The sequence below is a fragment of the Colobus angolensis genome, unplaced genomic scaffold (assembly GCF_000951035.1).
Source record: "Colobus angolensis palliatus isolate OR3802 unplaced genomic scaffold, Cang.pa_1.0 Scaffold97, whole genome shotgun sequence".
In the NCBI taxonomy this organism is placed as follows: domain Eukaryota; kingdom Metazoa; phylum Chordata; class Mammalia; order Primates; family Cercopithecidae; genus Colobus; species Colobus angolensis.
The window spans coordinates 8,019,695-8,040,771 of record NW_012123709.1 but is presented as its reverse complement, the minus strand read 5'-3'; the positions used below and the strand labels follow the sequence as shown (position 1 = coordinate 8,040,771).

The 21,077-nt window shown below is 42.3% G+C and overlaps 1 protein-coding gene across 1 annotated transcript in view; it reads right to left on the bottom strand.

The window, feature by feature from the left end:
- The window catches only part of FMN1 (formin 1), a 385,253-nt gene extending 377,898 nt beyond the window's left edge, over positions 1 to 7,355 (bottom strand). Inside the window, exon 1 of the mRNA XM_011932729.1 lies at positions 5,498 to 7,355. Coding sequence (XP_011788119.1) covers positions 5,498 to 7,355 — 1,858 coding nt within the window. The remainder of the gene's footprint in view (positions 1 to 5,497) is intronic.
- Between the last annotated feature and the right edge of the window lie 13,722 nt (positions 7,356 to 21,077).

The following is a 21,077-nucleotide window of genomic DNA, read 5'->3' as shown; positions in this document are numbered from 1 at the left end:
AGAGACATGTGAAAAGCAATTCAGTGGAAAGTGTTGTCCTCAAAGCATAATTCAACCTTAATCTGGGGAAAAATGCACAGGCATAGAGCTGGCTTGGGATTTTAAAACGTCAGATTTTGGCTGTGGTCCTGGCCTTTAAGTCACATTTCCCTTTAAAAACCAAACACACGAGAAAAATACTCACCATTTATTTTATACAGAAACCGACCTTAAAATACAAATTGTTCATTAGTAGAACATTTATTTAATATTTCACATGCCCATTAGTTATTCTTAATTTGAGATAATTGGAAAAGACACTCTTTAAAATTCTCTTTATGCTTTACACAAAAAGCAAGCAGGCACAATGGGATCTCAATCATTGTGAAATTTTAAGAGCTTTGTGTGTTGTTTTTTGAAAAAAATATACAAATATTATTTCTGAATCCATGGACAAAAAATCATATTACCAGGACTTCCAATTTACTTTCTTTTTGTATGAACTTTTAACAGTAAAAAGATGGTCAACCTAATCAAATTTAGAGGGAGAAAGGCCACATGAGAAAGAAATAAAACACTGTAATAATCATTTAGGTATTAAGATTACCACTGTTCTGTAACAAAACATATACCCATATACCACATAAACACACATTCTTCTTTCCTCTGTTGCTCATTTAAAATTCCATCCTATCTTTCACATCCATTCATTAATAAATCAGAGGGTAACCACTATCTCCACTTTTGTATCACCTACTCATCTTTAGCCTCTTGTAGTCTACTCACAGACATCATTCTACTGAAGTAACTCCCCCAAAGAGGGTTAGAAGCAACAGTATTTTCCTGTTCTTTATAGCATAATTCATCCCCATCATCCAGTCTCCCACCGGCCCCTCCAGATCCACTCCCCATTTTTCTCAACCTGCTCTTGGCCCTGGAAGGCTGACCCCGTAGACGACAGCCACTGGCTTGGCTCCTTTACACTGTGCTTTCCGGTTGGTTCAGTTAGGGGAGGTTTATAGGAAGTGGTCCAGAGGAGAGTGAGGCCGGGATATTTATCCCCACAGCTTCCTCTCCGCTGGGTGTCTCTACCACAAACCACGGTTCCTGACAGAGGTACCCCTCCATTAGTCTCCCCTCTCTGGGCTCCAGTGACCACTCCTTCCCTTGTGCCTTCAGCCTTGCAGGTATCTGTTTCCTCTCAGGACTCTGAGTAATCCAGGGGCCTCTCTGAATTGCTCTCTTCCGTTGGTTTCTGGATTATGCTCTATCCTCATCCTAGCCCTGCCTCCTGGACTAGTATGTTTTGGGCGCTGCTTTTACAGCTCTCTAACAACCTCCATTTCTCCTTGTAACAATGATGTATTCTCAATGCTGAAATTCTTGCCTCAAAGGACATGGGGAAAATATAGAAAAGTGTGGTTCCGCTATAATTGTACTCCCCGCCCCCCACCCCACACACAAGCACTCTAGGTGGTGAATTTGTTTTTTTCTTAAAAAATAAAAGTAGTTAAATCACTCTTGAAGAATCATAAAAGTAACATATTCACTATAACCAGAGGAACAATATAAAAATATGTAAAGGGAAATAAAATTTAATGCCTTTCTCCAATGCTTCTGCATCTTTCCCCTTCACTCACTTCATTCCCCACCTCCACTGCCTTGACCCTCAATAAGGAATGTTAACAGCCTGGCCAGTTTTCTTCCACACCCGTCTCCATGATATTCAAATCTGGACCAAACATATATATTTATATATCAGGAGGGGCGATAGTTGTTTTACAAAAACTGAGAGCATTTTATGTATTACTTTATAACTCAAATAGATACAAATCTAGATCAGTACTCTGAACAGCCTCATAATATTACAGAGCATAAATGTACAACCATTTATTTAAACATTTCTCTAATAATGGACATTCAAATTTTGTCTAGCTATTTTTTGCCACTACAGACAATGCTGCAACAAACACCCTTATGCCTATATTCTTATTGGTACATATGTTTATATAAGCTAAATTCCTAAAAGTGGGATTGCCAGGTCATAGTTACACGGAGTTTTAATTGGGATCCTATTACTTTCTCAAAAGTGCATAGCAACATACTTCATGTCAGCTTAATTCCTGTATTTGTTTTATATGGGTAGAATATGGCTGATGCAATTTTTGAGTCTCATTTTCCCCCTGAATCAATTTTAGATAATTTTCTATGTACTACATACTTTCTGTAGTAATATTAAATGGCTGCATATATCTATTAATGTTGTGAAGCTTCTCTACAATTTTATTGGAATTGCATCAAACCTTCATATTAATATGGGAAGAGTTTATATTTATTTCCCATAACGCATGTCCACAGAGAAAATCAAAGCTTTGACAGTAGCATTAGGGGTTTACACATGTAAATAAAATTTATTTCATGTATGCCTCTTAACTCAATAAATTGGCATTAATTACATATTTTCATGGGCACAGGAATTGATCAGGTGATTCTCAGTTCTCAATATCAGGAAGAACTATGCCTGGAGCATATGCTTCCATCACCACATCAGTGACTGCCGTCAAAGGAAAACAACCACGAGATTACTCAAGAGCACACTAAAGATTGGGCATTTCCCGAGTATGGTGAGCCAAACTCCCTGTGATTCTTCTGGCACGAAAAGGGTTTACTTTGAATCAAAGGTAAATGAAGGCAAGCACAACAACAGAAAGGAAGCCCCAAGGACGCTGCTTTGCAGGCTAGCACAACTAGAGCTCCTCAAGGTCTGGGGGAAGACCATACTCCACAAAGGCTTGCGAACATTCCACATCCATCTCCATCCCCCAAATAAAATACTATAAAACCCATCTCCAGGTTGGCGGTGGGAGAAGGCAGGAGAAGAAAAACCTGACTACCAGTTCTTGTTAGTATATTCTCTATTTTATCACCACTAGGTAAGAGATTCCCATGCATCATCCTTGAAATGAGAAGTTAAGAAAATTACAAAGTCAATAGAAGGTACATCACTGGCCTCTGTGATATCCTTATGCTACATCCTGCATGAATGGTAACGTCAGCTTTAACTGCTTAGTCTTGTAACAAGGATAAGCGGGTTTCACTCTTTCCTGGGAATTACTACTTGCCTCTAACATTGAAGAGTCTTCCAACTGGAAACAGATCTGATTACTTTTGCCAGACTTAATATCTTACTTGAGCAGTTAATGAGAGCTTTCAATAATCTTAATGACATCACTTCAATAAAAATACCTAGATGTTATTTCCACAGGAAATAAATGTCCACAGACCATAAACTTAATCTGGTTAATAGCTAACCTGGGAGAAAGGTGGGAGTTGGGTTCAGACAAAGGGACACTGTGAAGGTAAATGAATTAGTCACCCCTCTTTCTGGACTGCTGGCAACTGTCTGAGCCCTCTTCTAGGTGGGAAGAGAAATGAAGTGAAAGACAAAGGTAGCTGGAAACAGGAAAATTCTCCCTGTACAGGCTTCCCAGCTGCAGGGAGTCACTGAAGGGTTCAGAATATAAAGAGGACTCTCGGCGACAGGAAAGGGAAAATCAAGAAAGGAAAGGGAACTCGAACACAGGATACAAATCAAAGGTACTATCTGGGGAACCCCCTCCCTCATGCCTTTCAAAGTGGGGCCAATAGGAGGTAATGGCTGGAGGCCCTGCAGAAAGTCTCCACAGTAGAGAAGTTACCCATATCAGAAAAAAAAGCTCTTACCCACTCCTACTCTCCTTTCCTTTTCCAGCCCCCCCCCCTCTTTTTTTAAGGTTAGAAGCACAGGACATCCTTACAGTTCTTATGACTGGCTCCCGAAAGTGCTGCTGAAGATCCCAGTGGAAGGCCGAGGCCAAAGCAAAGGGAATGTTATGGGTGATGGCATGGAGAGGCCAAGGGAACGCGTGATCATCCATTCAACTTGTCACTCAGGGAGCTCATGGTCAGTCTCCAAAAGAAACTGAGTGTGCTCTGCGTGCCTGCCTTGACTCAGATACACTGGAGCGTTTATGATATTTTTCAAATAGAAAAAGGGCGAAATAATAAGATAATCCTAAATTGAGGAAAAAGAGGATTTACTAAAGAGCAATGTACTGAATACACAGTTTCTGCACAGTTTTTGGAGTTAAGGCAGCTAAGATATTCTACACTCATGCCTCCAGGAATCTCTCCCTTAATCTCAGAGAGTTTCCTTGTCAAGTGATTCTAAGTCCTCAGCATCCAACAGGAGAAAGAATTTTCATCACTAGAGTTCTGCGATACATGATATGAAATCTATGATTCTGGGACTTTCCTGGTGAAGCATATTGGTTATGAAAGTAGCAAATCTCATCAAAACAAGATTGACATATTGCAAAAAACAAGATGAAAAGCATTTACCACATTTTTAAAGACCTACCCCCGGATCAATGATCCAGAGAGATTTATAAAATTTCACAAGTTCAAAATGACCAAAAAGCTTTGAAGCTCCTCTTCCCTAGATATATTTTTTATCTCAAAAATTGCACTTGATGTTCGCTCTAACCTGTAAGAGACTGTCTATCATATTACGAGCTATTCCCTAGACGAAGCATTGCCCATATGCTGTTAGAGGATCTCTGAAAAAGAACACATAACCTGCACAATGGCATATAAAACCCTGAGATTCTGGCCACAATGGCCTAGAAAATGAAATGAATACTGGAGAGGCGCTTCTTTTACACAGTCTTCTTTGCTCCTATTGAATCCAAAAAATCATTTTCACATAACATTTTAAATCACATTAAGTATGTAAGTCAAACGAGCTCTTTAGCACCTTTTACATAAGAAATGATGCTATACCAGTAACAGTAACAACCCGTAAGTAAAAGATACCTACAGAATAAAGTCATTTTGTGCTTATATGGGAAATTTAAAAACCGTAAAAAAAAAAAAAAGAAAACTTTGAACCAAGTTTCTTCAAATTAGACTGAATTCATTCCTCTTCTGGTGACAAACAAAAGTTTTTTTCATAAAATAACTAAAAACAAACAAACATAAAAACCTCTAACTACAGACATAAGCAAAGATACAGCGCACTTTTGCACTTCTGCTTAGAGAATCCCTAGAATGACTCCAGCAGCATGAACAGCAAAATTTAGGTCAAGAGGCCAATTACCCACTAGTACCATCAAAGGCAGGGACAAGTTACTACTTCTCTCTGCCTGTTCCTGTTTCCTTTGAGAGTCACTGTTACGCAACCACAGAAGTAGCTTTAGAGAATGCCAAAATAATAATAATAATGAAAAATAAAGAAAAGACATTCACAAAGTATTGCTTCTGGAAGCAACTATAAGTCTGAACCACTAGGTCAAAACTATCCTCATCATCACCACACCCCCCTGTTCCACTCCCCGTTTTCTTGCTGCAAAGTGAACTAACTAACAGGCCTAGGAATTTTGGTCCATTGTTAATTAGTCAGTTTCTAAGCAGCACAAGCAGACTGATAGTTCTCGAATCAACCAAGAACAGATTCCAAACATCTTAAACAGAGACTAACCTGGAGGTGACTGGTGCTGAGGCTCGGCTGTGGTCTTCCCTGGCCCCAAGCTCTTTTCCAAAGGTTCCCTGGGCGCCAACCGAGGTTGGCCTGCTCTGAGGAAGGCGGGGCTGGCTCCTTTGGTCTCCGTGACCTTTGCAGAGGATGGTGGCTCCAAGGTGTCAGCAGAGAAGACACGGCTCTTTGTACCAGGAGAGTCATTAAGAGCAGCTTCCCTCTCACCAGGCAGTGCAGGGAGGCGGAGGATCCTGTGATGCTGCTGAGGGCTGGGGAGCCTTGGAGACAGAGGCGAGGGAACAGGTGACGTCCGTTTGTGTGTGCTGGACTGCGGGGCTGAATTATTCAACACCTTGCCGAGAGCTGCCGGTGCTGGGGGGCACGGCTTCTTCTTATCCCCTCTGGGTTGGGAGGAGTCAGGACCTACTTTGTGGGGCAGATCCAGAAACAAGGACTTGTGGCCACTGAGGGGCAACCCGGCTCTCCTCTTGTTTCTGGTTTCTGGGCGAGTGTGAGGGACGCTCGTGTGGACAGGGAAGCCCAGTCTTTTCCCCTCAGGGGCTTCATCTAACTTCTCGCTCTCTATCACCTTCAGGAGGACCTTGTTCACAGCCCCCTGGGCACAGGCCGACGCACTAGAAATGGAGGCTGTTTCTCTGGCTGGCGACTGCGATGCCCCATCCCGTTGCCGCTCCTTGCCCCGCCGCCTGGAACCATGAGCCCCGACCTCAGCTCCCGGGAGGGTAAGCAAGTCAGCTTTGGGTACAAACTCAGCGTGGGCTGCTGGGCAAATGGCAATCCTCGCCTTACCCTTAGAATGCGTTTTAACTACTCTTTGTACCTGGGAGGACAGGTCCTGAACTTTGGCCACCACTTTGGAGACAGGTATCTGCTTGCAAGTCTGCTTAGCCGGCTTCTCCATCTCATCCTTTTCTGCCTCTGGACGCTTCTCAGGGTCCTGGTGACTTTCAGACAAACCTGTTTGCTGATGCTGCAGCCCGCTGCTCGGCGGCCTCCGAACGCCATCCCCTCCTGCCTCTGGGGAGCTGCAGTCAGGGGGCAGCACTCCTCTTCCGAGCCCAGTGTCCTTGAAAGCCCTCTCAAAGTTCCCAAGGCTAAGGTCTGTGTCTGGCGTCTTGGGAATATCTGGGGGGCAGCTCTCTGTCCTCTGCAGGGATGAGGCAAGTGCCCCATTCGGGAGCAGATTTCCTCTCTCCTCTAGTACCCAAAGATGAGGCCTTGTTCTAGAAAGAGGAAGGGAGTGGCTGGAACAGATCTGGTCCTTGCCCATCAGAGGAGCTGATTCTCGGCCTCCACGCCCTTTCCTTTTGGTCCTCTTCTGTGGGAGAGCCCCAGCGCTCTCTCTCCTTCCACCAGACCTCCGAGGCTTTTTGTTCCCGTGGGTGCTCCTTTTACTGGGAGGGCCCACGGGGAGCTCTCCCTGCCAGTCACCAGCACTCTGGAAACAGTCATCCTGGGGGGCCAGGCTCACCGACAGCTCTTGCAGCTTCCCCTCCTGGTTCCCCATCGTGATCCCGAGGATGTGGTCTGAGCTCAGGAGATTGGTTAGCAGTCTCTCCCTCTCTGTTGTGAGTTTGTACAGCTCAGTTAGAATGTCTTTCGTGGGAGTCTGCTTGAAAAATATGTCGCCTGGATGTTCGTCCGGCTCCTGGCTGAGGCTGATGATGTCTGACTCCTCCCTGACTTGGTAGCAGTTATGAAAACCTTTACTGGATCTGTCTAGAGTTACAGCGCCCTTGTATGAAAATCCTCTGACTTCCCCCTTTGGAAGATAGAAGCTGATGTAGCAGAGTTCCGTAATGGGCTTATGCAATTGGAGGGTGCAATGAGTACCTTCCATTATGCCTCCCTAATTATTCATGCCTTGGAGATGCCGGTTTGTGGTCAGGCTTCCCAGGCTCCAGTGGTGAGGCATGTGATGGTGGCTCTGCAGAGAAAGCAGCTGACAGTCATCTCCAGCAATGAGACTGCCTGTTGGAGGAACAGGGGAAGAAAGCAGCTTGTCTAACAGAGTGCATAAATCACACACCAACATAAAATCAAAGCGTAACCATGACTTATCCTTCGTCTCTGGCTGACCTCAACAACTCAAGGAGTCAGACAACAGCCAGATTTCAATCTCTTCCTCCCTCCCACCCCACTCCTGATCAGGAGAACTTCTGTATAACTGAGAGATGGGAAAGTCCTCTCATTTCACCCCCAGGACAAAAGTTCCCTTTCACTCCATGGGCACTCACTGTGCAGCCTGGATCAGGTCTCTCAACTTCTCTAGACCTCGGTTTATGTTCTTCTGTAAAACAGAGCTATCAAAACTCCCAGAAGTCCTTCTCTAGCGGGCTTTGAGATCCTTAGAAAACATAGCCATTTTCATAACTCATATTTGGAATATTACTTTGCAAAGATAGATCAGGCCTTTTTACCCTCTAAAAACCACCTTCAAGATCTGAGCTCAAATTATTGATTTAACTTAAAACACAATGTGAGGAAAGATCTTAGGCCTCAAATTTGGAGTCAACAGTAAACATTTCAATGTAAAAGTTTAAAATTTAAATAATTCAAGTCTTAATCAAGTTTTGTGATTTTCTTTTTTATTTATTTTTTGTTGTTGTATTTCCTTCTTATTTCCTTCCTGTTGTCAACATATTTGCAGCCAAATGGAATGGCAGAGGAACAGCAAAAAATCTATAAGGAAGTGCTGGCCCTGTACAGATTTTCAATGACTTCACCACAGAAATGGCTGAAATGTCACATAATTAGGGAAGGTGGCTGCTTCCTTGTGTAATATGAGGGACCTCAGAAATGTCTCTGTGGCTACCATCCCCACACACAAACTCTATATTTCTAGTTTCTTAAGTTACTGCCCAGTCTTCAAGTCTTCCTTGCTTAAAAGAAGCATCGCCCACACCCTGGGAATGATAATACAGTAACTATTCATTAGCCCTCGATATCTTTAGTGCATTATTTTCCTCAGGTTTTTTCTAACTGCTTCTAAATAGCAAAAAGCTACATAAAAGTATATTTGAGTGAAGGAAGAGAGAAAGGAGGAAGAGTCTGGTAAAAGTAACTCCTTGAGGAAGAGAGAGAAAATTAAGAGTGATAAAATGAAGGTTATGAAAATTGCAGATATCTGGTCAAACCAGAATGTCAGGAGACCAGGAGAGGCCTTGCCTCTTTCACAATTGTACATTGGGGCTGTTCTCATTCAAGCAGTCTTTTTTTTTTTTTTTTTTTAGAGATGGGTTCTTGCTCTGTCGCTTAGGCTGGAATGCAGTGGTGCAAACATGGCTCACTGCAGTCTCAACATACTAGGCTCAAGTGGTCCTCCCACCTCAGCCTCCCGAGTAGGCGGGACTACAGGCACATGCCACCACCACCCAGCTAGTTTTTTTGTATTTTTTTGTAGAAACAGGGTTTCGCCATGTTTCCCAGGCTGGTCTGGAACTCTTGGACTCAAGCGATCCTCCCACCTCAGCTTCTCAGAGTGCTGGGATTATAGGTGTGAGCCACTGCCCCCAGCTGTATTTTTTAAACTTTTCTAAAATGTTCATTGCCAGCATTTTCTAAAGATGCACATGTGTAGGGATACTTAATAATTATTGGTACAAACTCTCTGCATATGTCCAAGAACTCACTTAGGAGGTAGTCTCTTATTGTGTAATTTATAATAATCAGTAATAAAAGCAATTGCAAAGCTGTCAATATCCACTGAGCACGATACTGAGCACTAAGCATTAGGAGTTCAGTTAATGAATTCTCAGACAAACTGAAGGGAAGCAGCAGATGAGCTATGCTGTTCTGGAAACATAGAATGCTCTCCTTTCTCTTCAAGCATCATTTTCCTCTAGCTCCTCTTATCTCCTCAATTCCCATGGATTACGAGAATTGTGTGATGTCGGGGGAGGAGTGTTAAAAATGTTCAGAATTGGCTGGGTACGGTGGCTCATGCCTGTAATCCCAGCACTTTGGGAGGCCAAGGCGGGCGGATCACGAGGTCAGGAGATCGACACCAGCCTGGCCAACATGGTGAACCCTGTCTCTACTAAAAATACAAAAATTAGCTGGGTGTGGTGACACGTCCCTGTAATCTCAGCTGCTCATGAGGCTGAGGCACGAGAATCCCTTGAACCCAGGAGGCCGAGGCTGCAGTGAGCCGAGATCGCGCCACTGCACTCCAACCTGGTGACAGAGTGAGACTCTGTCTCAAAAAAAAAAAAAAAAATTTCAGAATCCGTTCAAAGTCACAGCACAGTTTATGCTGTAATTTCAAATAGGAATATGACAGTGTATTCTATTCCCCAAGAGAGGCAATTTGTATATACTGAGCACATATACACTTATATTTTCATTTTGTTGTCTCATGTAATCAGTACATCTCCATTTTACAGATGAGGAAACTGAAATTCAGAGAGATAAAGGAACTTGTCTAAGGGAATATGGCCTAGAATATGCAAGTTTCAAACCCAGGTCTGTCTCACTACATTGCTTCATAGGTCATGTTGTTCTTCATTTACTGCCTTCTACCAACAAATTGGTTTTCCATCTAATTTGAATAGAGGAGGTTTTTTTTTTTTAATTTTGTTAACTTGGTCTTACATAATTTCTTAACAAAGTCTCACATCTTGCTACTTTAACACTCACTGGGGCCAGGCTTAGCAGCTCGCCTCTGTAATCCCAGCACCTTGGGAGGCTAAGGTGGGGAGGATTGCTTGAGCTCAGGAATTTGAGACCAGTCTGGGGAACATAGTGAAACCTTGTTTCTACAAAAAAAAAAAAAAAAAAAAAGAAAGAAAGAAAATTAGCTGGGAACGTGGTGCAAGTCTGTACTCCCAGCTGCTAGTGAGGCTGAGGCAAGGAGATTGCCTGGGAGGCTGAAACTGCAGTGGACTGAGATTGCGCCACTGCACCACTGTACTCCAGCCTGAGAGACACAGCAAGACCTTGTCTTTCAAAGAAAAAAAAAAACCACACTCATTGGAGAACTTCAGCATGTCTGATCAGGTAAAGTGCTGCCCCCTAAGGTCATCCCTTAAACAATAAAATCTAGAAAAAGGGCACCAGGAGTTCACTACAGCTGGTATAGACAGTAAAAACACTCAATGAAGATTCTAATTTAGAAATAAAAGAAGAGAGGGACTGATATAAAGGCCATATCCTTTATGAGAATTATGGACATGTGGTGCCTGTTTACAGGATCCAGTACTTTTTCCCCCTGGTCTTTATAAGTCTTGGTTATGTAAATGGAGAAAATGTCATGGTTAGAACTCTGTATGTTAGTCACAGTTGGGAAACTCGAGTCAAGATTGAGAAAATTATAACATTGGATTTTATAGCAATAAAGCCACAACACAAGGCGTAAAGCTACCATTATTTAGGAAAAAAAAAAAAAAAAAAAGAACTTCACACTATTGCCTCATCCACCCAGAAACTTCCATATAGAATGCTCTTACCACACTTGTGGTACACACATCCGGAGCCAAAGAGGAGCAGAACAGAGGGAAAAAAAAGAAATGGGAATTTGTCTTAGGATCCTGGGACTACAGTTCCTTTGTTCTGGGCCCTGGGAAGCAGTATGCTATAAGAAACTTTGTACTGAACATAGACGAAGGAGCTTCACTATCCCAGGATCCATTGAAGAATCCTAAGCTACTTATTTATACTTGTTATAAAAAGATTACTTCAGAAGTAGAGACTAGACAAATAGGGGGTAAGACTAGTGGTATAAATCACTTAGAAAGGTCTTTCAGTATTCCAGAAAGAAGTGTTGATGGCTAAAACTAAAGCAGTAGCAATGTGGATGGAGAAGAGATAGTCAATTTAAAAAGACAGATTTCAGGCCAGGCATGGTGCCTCATGACTATAATCCCAGCACTTTGGGAGCCTGAGGTGGGTGGATCACTTGAGTTTGAGACCAGCCTGACCAACATGGCAAAACCCCATCTCTACTAAAAATACAGAAAAAATCAGACAAGCGTGGTGGCACATGCCTGTAATCCCAGTTACTCAGGTCTCACGCTAAGGCGTGAGAATTGCTTGAACCCAGGAGATCTAGGCTACAGAGAGCCAAGATTGTGCCACTGCACTCCAGCATGGGTGAGTCTAGGCTACAGTGAGCCGAGATTGTGCCACTGCACTCCAGCATGGGTGAGTGAGACTCTGTCTCTAAATAAATAAGTAAAAATTAAATAAAAAGATAGAATTGAAAGGGTCTGGTGGTTCATTGAATATGTGTGACAGGAAAGAATTTAGTTTCATGATTTCAGACGTAGGTGGCTGGGTAGATTGTGGTGCCATTCACAAAGATAAATGCACACAGAGGAACAGGCTTCAGGAGAAGAAGATGAATTCAGTTTCGGAAATATCGAATATCAGGGGAATAATCAAACAAATATGTCCAGAACACTGCTAGATGTAAAGGGATAGAGAACGAGATCTATGCTAAAGTTAACACGTTTGGAAGGAATCATACAGTATATAAGGTGTTTCAATTCCATGTAAGATAAAGTAAGTGCAGTCTATCCTAGCTCTCCCACTGAATGCAACTTAAAAAAACACCAACATAAAATGCATAGAGCAGCTATCGGAACACTCTAAAAGCAAATGGTAGCAAGCAGATTGATGAGGAAGACCAGGCTTTGAAATATCACCCAACTGTAAAGCAGTTAAGTTTCTCAACTTTATCCTTCAGTAGCCCTTAAGCCTGGACTCAAATGTGCCTGAAACATGGCAGTGAATATCAGCACAAACAGAGGAAGTTATAGGAAAAGTCCTGTCATTCAGAATCAAGAATAGGAAGACGTTTTCTTGTGGGCACCTAAACTCCGAGGGAGGAAAGCGTTTCTCTACGGGTTAGAGGAATTATAGTTCCGAGATGTATGGGGGAAAACCCCTGTTCCTTTTGCTCTCACTCTGTTCTGCCTCTCGTTGGTTTCAGGTGTGGGCAGAGTTGCAGGAAGTGTGTAGCCAAAGAGTTGGCGGGTTCATAGTCCTAGATTTCCAGTGAGAGGACTGAAATCAGAGCCTCAGAGAGCCCAGAAGTATGGCGGAGATCATGGAGAAGGATCTTACAAAGTGACCTGTAAATTTATTCATGGACACCTGAATTAACCCCAACCTGTGGATTGTGGATCTGATCTTAAACACCATATGAAGGGCTTTGAAAAGAAATGAAGACATAAGACAATTTCCCAGGGCCTCGGCTGGCCACTGGGTGGCACATACATGGGATGGAGCACTGCAAAAGCTTTGAAAATGCAACTGACATGAAAACCACAACCCACAGAAGCCTCATTGGAACTTGGGACCTGAGCCAAACCAGGCTGACTAGCTGGTTGTTTCAAGAAAAAAGCATCTTCCCTGAGCAAATGAACTTCAACCTCAACCCTCTAGTGTGGTCCACGTCAGAAGAAGGCTTTAGAGCAGGGCAAACGCTTCTCTGTGACAATCCATTAGAAAGTCAGAATGCAGTATGGAATCATCACACATATTTTTCATCCAAGAAACCAGAGGAAAAAGAGCTGTAAGTCTTAAGAGAAAAAAAGCAAAATGACAGGAAATCACTGTGCGGTAGGATTAAATGCACTGGCGTTGCAATTCCATGCTGAGTTCACAGGACTATTTCAAACAGCATTGCCTCATTCTACTCGGACTCAAATGCAGCAGCTCTGCAGGAGCCACACACTAAATTATACATCTTAATTCGGCCTGTGAAGTGACCTGCTCTGGTTATGTTCAAGGTAAAAGCATTTTACTTCCCAGGGAGTCTTCACGTCTTCTATTGCCTCTGACAGGCTCCAGGCTGGCATTCTCTCTATGACAATGTTGCGGCAGTGATTTCTCCCTTGACTCTTTTTCCAATAAACAAGTAGATTACCTCACTGTACCCCAAGTAAAACTATTTGTTGTGCTTCATCATAATGAGAAATTATTGCCTTTTAGTAGATGCTGTCTATTGCTTATAGCATATTTCACCAATGCTTAAAATAAGATTCAAGAATTAGTTGTAGTCATTCTGTCTGCTGATGGCAGACATCCTAATTGATTTTGGCCTTAAAAGGCCAATGCAAAGCTTTCTTTGCCTAGTCATTGGCACAGTCTTTCCCTGTGACTCCATCTGAGCCCAACACGGCTAAGATAGATTACCGGTATTCCATTACTAAACTGGAAATTTTTTATTAATCCAATCAAATTCACACTCTACCTTTCACACCTTCCTAAGACCAAGAGACTGACTTTTATGAACTCAATCAACAAGTTCCCTTGCACTGTGGCTTCTACTAGATTTAGCCATTGGAAATAGTAATAGATTGGAGGGCAGATGGAAGAGGGCTCAGGACCTTTATCCCCTGGCTCCCTCTCTCCTGGGCTAGAGTTTGGCAGTAGGCCTGCCTTCTACTGAAGACCACGCCCCTCTGGGGTAGTCCTCCTCCAGCTGCAGCTGCTTTCTCTGAGTACCACTACTGCTCCCTCCCCTTGCTCATTTAGTCCTAGATGGCTTTGAATTCTGCCTCTCGTGTGTGATTTTGGACAAGTTATTGCCTGCCTTTCTCCTTTCCATCCACCCTGGGATGGAGTGCAGCTTTTTCAAGGAGGAGATTAACAAAACAAAAGAAGGCTGGGTGCGGTGGCTCACGCCAGTAATCCCAGCACTTTGGGAGCCTGAGACGGGTGGATCACGAGGTCAGGAGATCGAGACCATCCTGGCTAACACGCTGAAACCCCATCTCTACTAAAAGTACAAGATATTAATATTAGCCAGGTGTGGTGGTGAGCGCCTGTAGTCCCAGCTACTTGGGAGGCTGAGGCAGGAGAATGGCGTGAACCCGGGAAGCGGAGCTTGCAGTGAGCCGAAATCGCACCATTGAACTCCAGCCTGGGTGACAGAGCAAGACTCTGTTGGAAAAAAAAAAAAAAAAAGGAAGTTCTGCAATAGGTTAGTGGTTCTTCTTCTTTCCATGGAGATTTTCTTTCTTTCTTTTTTTTTTTTTGCTTTCCTTTTTGTTTTTCTTCTTTTGAGATAGGGTCTCACTCTGTCACCCAGGCTGCAGTGAAGTGGCATGATCTCAGCTCACTGCAACCTCCAGCTCCTGGGCCCAGGCAATTCTCCTACCTCAGCTCCTCCAAGTAGCTGGGAAAACAGGTGCATGCCATCATGCCCAGCTAATTTTTGTATATTTTGTAGAGACAGGGTTTTGCCGTGTTGTGCAGCCTGGTCTCGAACTCCTGAGCTCAAGTGATCTGCCCACCTTAGCCTCGCAAAGTGCTGGGATTACAGGAGTGAACCACTGAGGGGTTTTTCTTTAAACAACCTACACACACTGTAGGAATAGGAGTGTAGGAATAATAACAAAATTACTATAATACACAGCAGAAAGAGACCTATAAGGTATCATGTGTGTAGGATCAGAATAACACTTCAGGCAGAAGAGAACATTTTAAAGTAGCCCCTCATTAAAATATGGGCCTTGGACAGGTAGAGATTAAGAAAGTGAAATTCCAAGAGGAGGAAATGTAATACAAGACTGAGAAAACAACTAACAAGTACAAAGGGAAAAACTCTCTTTAGATACGTGTCAGGAGAGGTAAGTCGAGAAAGAGTGATAAAAGGTACCAAGTCATAGAAGGATTTGAATCAGGTTGGTAGGAAATTAATGCTATCTTCATAGACAAATGATTGATGAAGCCATGGATGGTTTTTGACCAGGGAAGCAGTATGTTCAGCACTACACTTAAAGATTAAGTCAGTAGTAACATCGGAACAGATTGGAGAAGAAAGAGGACAGACAGGGAGTCAAGAACGAGAAGCTGGGGACAACATCAAATTCTGAAAAAAGGTCAAGAAACAAATTAGAAGTGTTACAGGCCAGGCGCGGTGGCTCACGCCTGTAATCCCAGCACTTTGGGAGGCCGAGGCAGGCAGGTCACCTAAGGTCAGGAGATCAAGACCAGCTTGGTCAACATGGTGAAATCCCATCCCTACTAAAAGTACAAAAACTAGCTGGGTGTGGCTAATTAGCTGGCACCTGTAGTACCAGCTACCCAGGAAACTGAGGTGGGAGAATCGCTTGAACCCGGGAGGTGGAGGTTGCAGTGAGCTGAGATCAAGCCACTGCTCTCCACTCCAGCCTGAGTGACAGAGTGAGACGCTATTTCAAAAAAAAAAAAAAAAGAGATGTTACAGAGTTTTAGGTAGCAACTTTAGTAGAGTGGGAGAACACCAAACTATATTACAAAGAGCAAGAGAGAACACTGATGGTTAGGACAAAAAAATATGAGTAACAACCTGTACAGGTATTAAGGCTTAGCTTTTGCTATTTTGGTTTCTTTTCTTGTCTTTTCTTTTTGAGACTGAGTTTCACTCTTGTTGCCCAGGCTGGAGTGCAATGGCACAATCTTAGCTTACCGCAACCTCTGCCTCTTGGGTTCAAGCGATTCTCCTGCCTCAGCCTCCCAAGTAGCTGGGATTACAGGCATGTACCACCATGCCCGGCTAATTTTGTATTTTTAGTAGAGAGGAGGTTTCTCTATGTTGGTCAGGCTGGTCTTGAACTCTCGACCTCAGGTGATCTGCTCGCCTCGGCCTCCCAAAGTGCTGGGATTACAGGCGTGAGCTACCATACCTGGCTGTTTTTTTTGTTGTTGTTGTTCTTGACACTGCCCAGGCTGGAGTACAGTGGTGAGATCTCGGCTCACTGCAACCTCCGCCTCCTGGGTTCAAGCGATTCTCCTGCCTCAGCCTCCCAGATAGCTGGAATTACAGGTGCCAGTCACCATGCCCAGCTAATTTTTGTACTTTTGGTAGAGACGGGATTTCGCCATGTTGGCCAGGCTGGTCTCGAACTCCTGACCTCAGGTGATCCGCTCACCTCAGCCTCCCACAGTGTTGGGATTACAGGCGTGAGCCACTGCGCCCAGCCTGTTTTTGTTTTTTTTTCTTAAGACATGGAAAACATAAGCGTGTTTTCAGGTTGAAAAGAAGGAAGTAGCGAAGAAGGAGATACTGGTGACACAATGAAAGATGTTATAAAATATGGGACAAAAGGCACCAGACAAAGAAGACATGGGCTCAAGGACACAGGGGAGGAATCAGCCTTGTCAAGAAGGAGGATGGTTTCCTATTCAAAGACTAAGGTTAAGTAAAGGAAAAAAGATTATTATGAGATAGCCCCGACATTGAGAGAGTTTACATATTTTCTCAATGATTTTTGTTTTCTTCAAAAAGACTGTAAATTTATGATTTTCTTTGCATTCTAACAATGTCACAAGAAGAAAAGCATTAAACTAGTTTTCTGGAAGCAAAATTCCTTCTTGGGAAACTCTGATTTGACTGTGAGACCACCAACACAAGCTATGTCTTATTTTAACATACTGGCAAATCTCTACAGAAATATAGAGGACAAATTTCAGCCAACAGAATTATTTTAGATGACAAGTTTCTAGCCAAAGTCACAGCTGGTTATTAAAGGAACAAAAGGGGCTCCTTTTTGTATATATTTTTTCATTGCTGTTCCTTTTTTTTTACCCACAAACCAACCCGCACAGACACTCAGATATGCTAACAAGGTGTGCGAATTGAAGATCCTCTCAAAGACTTTTGGGAATTCTTTCTTTGCCTCTCCCTTACTTTTTCAAAGCTTAATTACATAAAGAAAAATGAGTATTAGCTTTCCACATGATTTCCATGAAAATTAGATATTGAGATCCTCAACGCATCGCTGGTTTTATGTCACTATCTAGCTAACATCATCATCTAGAGGAGATAAATGAGTATGCTGAGGAAGTAAGCCCCTTCCCCCGATTTAATTTTTAATTTTTATGGATACATAGTAGGTATACATACTTATGGGGTACATGACATATTTTGATATGGGCATATAGTGCATAATAATCACATCAGGGTAAATGGGGGATCCATCACCTCAAGCATTTATCATTTCTTTGCATTACAAACATTCCAGTTATACTTTTTTAGTTATTTTTAAACATACAACAAATTATTGTTGACTGTAATCACCCTGTTGTGCAATCAAATATTAGTTCTTATTGATTCTAACTATGTTTTTGTACCCACTGCGTGATTTAAAAAAAGAATCTGTAGATAGGAGATTCCTACTCATTGAACATTTAAGGCTTTACCAACAATGGTGACAGCACAACATCTCACTAAAGGTGGTCTTAGTACATTTTACTTTGTAGTTAATAAGACAAAGAGAGCTTCCTTTTCAAACATCGGGAGTATCTTTTTTAGATATGTGAACACATTCTGTGGAGTTTGATTTTAGGAGAACTTTACACCAGGAACGATGGTTGCATATGTTACGTCAAATTTGCATTTTCTGATTAAGGAAGCTGCTCTTGAACAATGGCTTTCCACTTAGAGAGCACAAGGGGTTTAAGCAGATTTTTGTTTTTAACAGGCAACTGCAAACAGACTATTGTAACCCCATTTTATAGAGGATTGAGGATGCAGGCAGGGTGCTTTGATGGTACTCTCACTTTTAAAGGTCTGCCATAGAGCACAGCTCTTAAGGAGGAAGCGGGGGATGATGGGGGCTCTCCAAGACAAACCTGATCTGTCATCTCTCCCACTTCCCTGATAGCCACATCTGTTGACAGAAAACCTATTTTTTGGTTGTTGTTGTTAAAATGCCTGTTCATTTATAAACCTAGTAACATGGAAGGCAAACCTATTTTAATTATCTCACATAATGTGTGTTTCAATTTTATAAAATACTGGAAATCCTTTTATAAATCACAGTAATATGACATCTGTGTAAAACATCCATAAAAGAAGTTCTTTGGTTTGAACTTCCATTTGAGCCAAACCACCACCATGTGAAGCAGACGTAGCAGAAGCTGTTATTGTCACTGTACACCCAAGGAGGCTAAAGGAGACAAGAAATTTCAAAGCCACTTGCCCCTGGTCAAACAACTAGTGAGCAATGGGACTGGACTCAAATCCAGTTTTCTGGACTCTCCATATGCTGCTGTTTCCACTACCCTAGTACCACTGGCACTCACTTTTTTTTTTTTTTTTGTAAAGAAAGAAGACCAATGAAACACAATGCCATTTTTAAAAAGCCTCAAATTTAAAAATATATTGCTGGATAGTACTTAAAATAAAAGTACAATATAGTACTATATGCAGTGAAGCAAGTGGACTCAAAGCCACTACTTTGTAAAGATTTCTCATTTAAATATAATTTTATTAAATCTTGAAGTAGATACCTTTTAAGAAAAAATTCATATCCCATCAAATACTCAGAATTCTACAGGAGATTATATAGGCAACAGTTTCATAGGTGTGTTTAGGCATAGGTGTGTTTGTTTCATTTTTGCTTTGTTGCTGTTGTTCAGGGAGAAATACTGGTATTACAGTTTTACAAACTCTTTTGTTTACCATGCGGATCGAGGAAAGTCCTCTTCATCTTACTCCAGTGTTATTTCATGAAATCCATCCTAAGAGTTAGTTATTTTGAAATGCACTTCGTAAAATACCAGTGACCATATATATAGACTGCTTAAACAGAAGGATCTACCCATGGCAGAAAGGGATGGGCAATCCAGCAAGGGAAGCATTGGGCCATGAGTTGGAGGCATGCATCCCAATCCAACAAGGCAACTGGACTCACCACTGCTGTGTGCCAAGCTCATGTGTTTCTTGGTAGACTAATCAAGGGGTAAGAAGATAACAATCTGTGGACAAGCTGTAAAAATCTAGTAAAAATTAAATATTTAGGTGAGGTAATGAAATGGGTAGATTCATACTTGGTTAAGGAGAAGAAAGAGGAGAGGAGAGAGATGACATTAGCCAATGATATGGTTTCGATGTGTCCCCACCCAAATCTCACCTTGAATTGTAATAATCCCCACGTGTCGTGGGCAGGGCCAGGTGGGGATAACTGAATCATGGTGGTGGTTTTCCCAGTACTGTTCGCGTGGTACTGAATAAGTCTCATGAGATCTGATGGTTTTACTAATGGGAGTTTCCCTGTACAAGCTCTGTTGCCTGCTGCCATGTAAGATGTGCCTCTGCTTCTCCCTTGCCTTCGCCATGATTGTGAAGCCTCCCCAGCTGTGCAGAACTATGAGTCCATTAAACTTCTTTCCTTTATAGATTACCCAGCCTGGGGTATGTATTTATTAGCAGTATGACAACAGACTAATACAGCCAACATTTCATGAGGTCTTAACCAGTGCTATGCCTTTGGCTAAATGTACACCATGCCTCATTCATTTATAGTTGACCTTTGACCAAAGCAGGGGTTGGGGTGCTGACCCCCTGCCTGCACAGTCAAAAATGTATGTGTAACTTTTGATTCCCAAAAGCTTTACTATTGATAGCCTACTGTTGACCATAAGTCTTACTGATAACACAAACAGTTGATTAACACATATTTGTATGTCATATATATTAGATGCTGTATTCTTATAATAAAGTAAGCCAGAGAAAAGAAGATGTCATTAAGAAAATCACGAGGAAGGGAAAACATATTTACTCTTTATTAAGTGGATGTGGATAATCCTAAAGGTCTTTATCCTCATTGTCTTCACATTGAGTAGGCTGAGGAGGAGAAGGAAGAAGAGGGGTTGGTCTTGCTGTCTCAGGGATGACAGAGGCGGAAGAGGTGAAGGAGAAGGGAGGGAGGAGAGACAGGCGCACTTGGTGTAACTTTTATTGAAAAAAAAATCACATAAAAATGGATCACCAAGATCAAATCCATGTTATTCATGGGCCACCTGTAATTCTCATAGTCCTGTGAGTGGGTACTAATAATTCTTCCATTTTACCCATGAGCATCATGTAAGCTTAGGGAGGTTAAGTAACTTGTCCAAAGTCACAAAGTTATTCAGTCACAGAACTGGAACTTGATTCCAGGGCTATTTTAAAAGTTTCTCTGGGCAAAAGTGACAAAATACTGCATTTCTTAAAAGTTCAGGGAGAAATAATGAATCTGTTATGGGAGGCCATCTGGGGGCCTCTAATATAAGGATTATTTTGCTTCTCTTCAGAAAAATATGGTTAACAGATTGTGTTTATTACGCAATTAACTCTCTGATCTATGTGCCCCTTGATCAGAATATAAATTATCCATCTAGAAGCAAGGACAAAAAACACATAATGTTTGCAAAATTCCTGTTAGGAATTCCTCTTTGTCCTGAAAGTATGTTAGTGCTCACGGTCTAAGGTTTCTGTCAGAGCCTAGAGAAGAACTTGTCCCGCAATACCCCAGAGAGAGTGACAAAGGTTAAAACTGGACATCACCATTAAGTTTGCCTCAAGTCAAGTAAAAGAACTGTGACTGAATTTCAGTTTCTGCCACAGGAAAAGTGCCAAAGTATCAAAGCTTGATGTGGCCCTTTTTGTGATTAGGAGGTTGGCTGTGGCTGTGGACAGCTGGTATCTGCTCAAGCATTTAAACCAACCCAAGTTTGGTACGAGGCTCCAAGTTCTAAAGGTAATGTCTAAACAAGATCTAACTAGCCCCTATCCCTTGATATTGGAATTTAAAAGAATTAAAGTCTCAGTCACCAGTGCTAAGACAGAGACCCTCTAGGTCGCAGC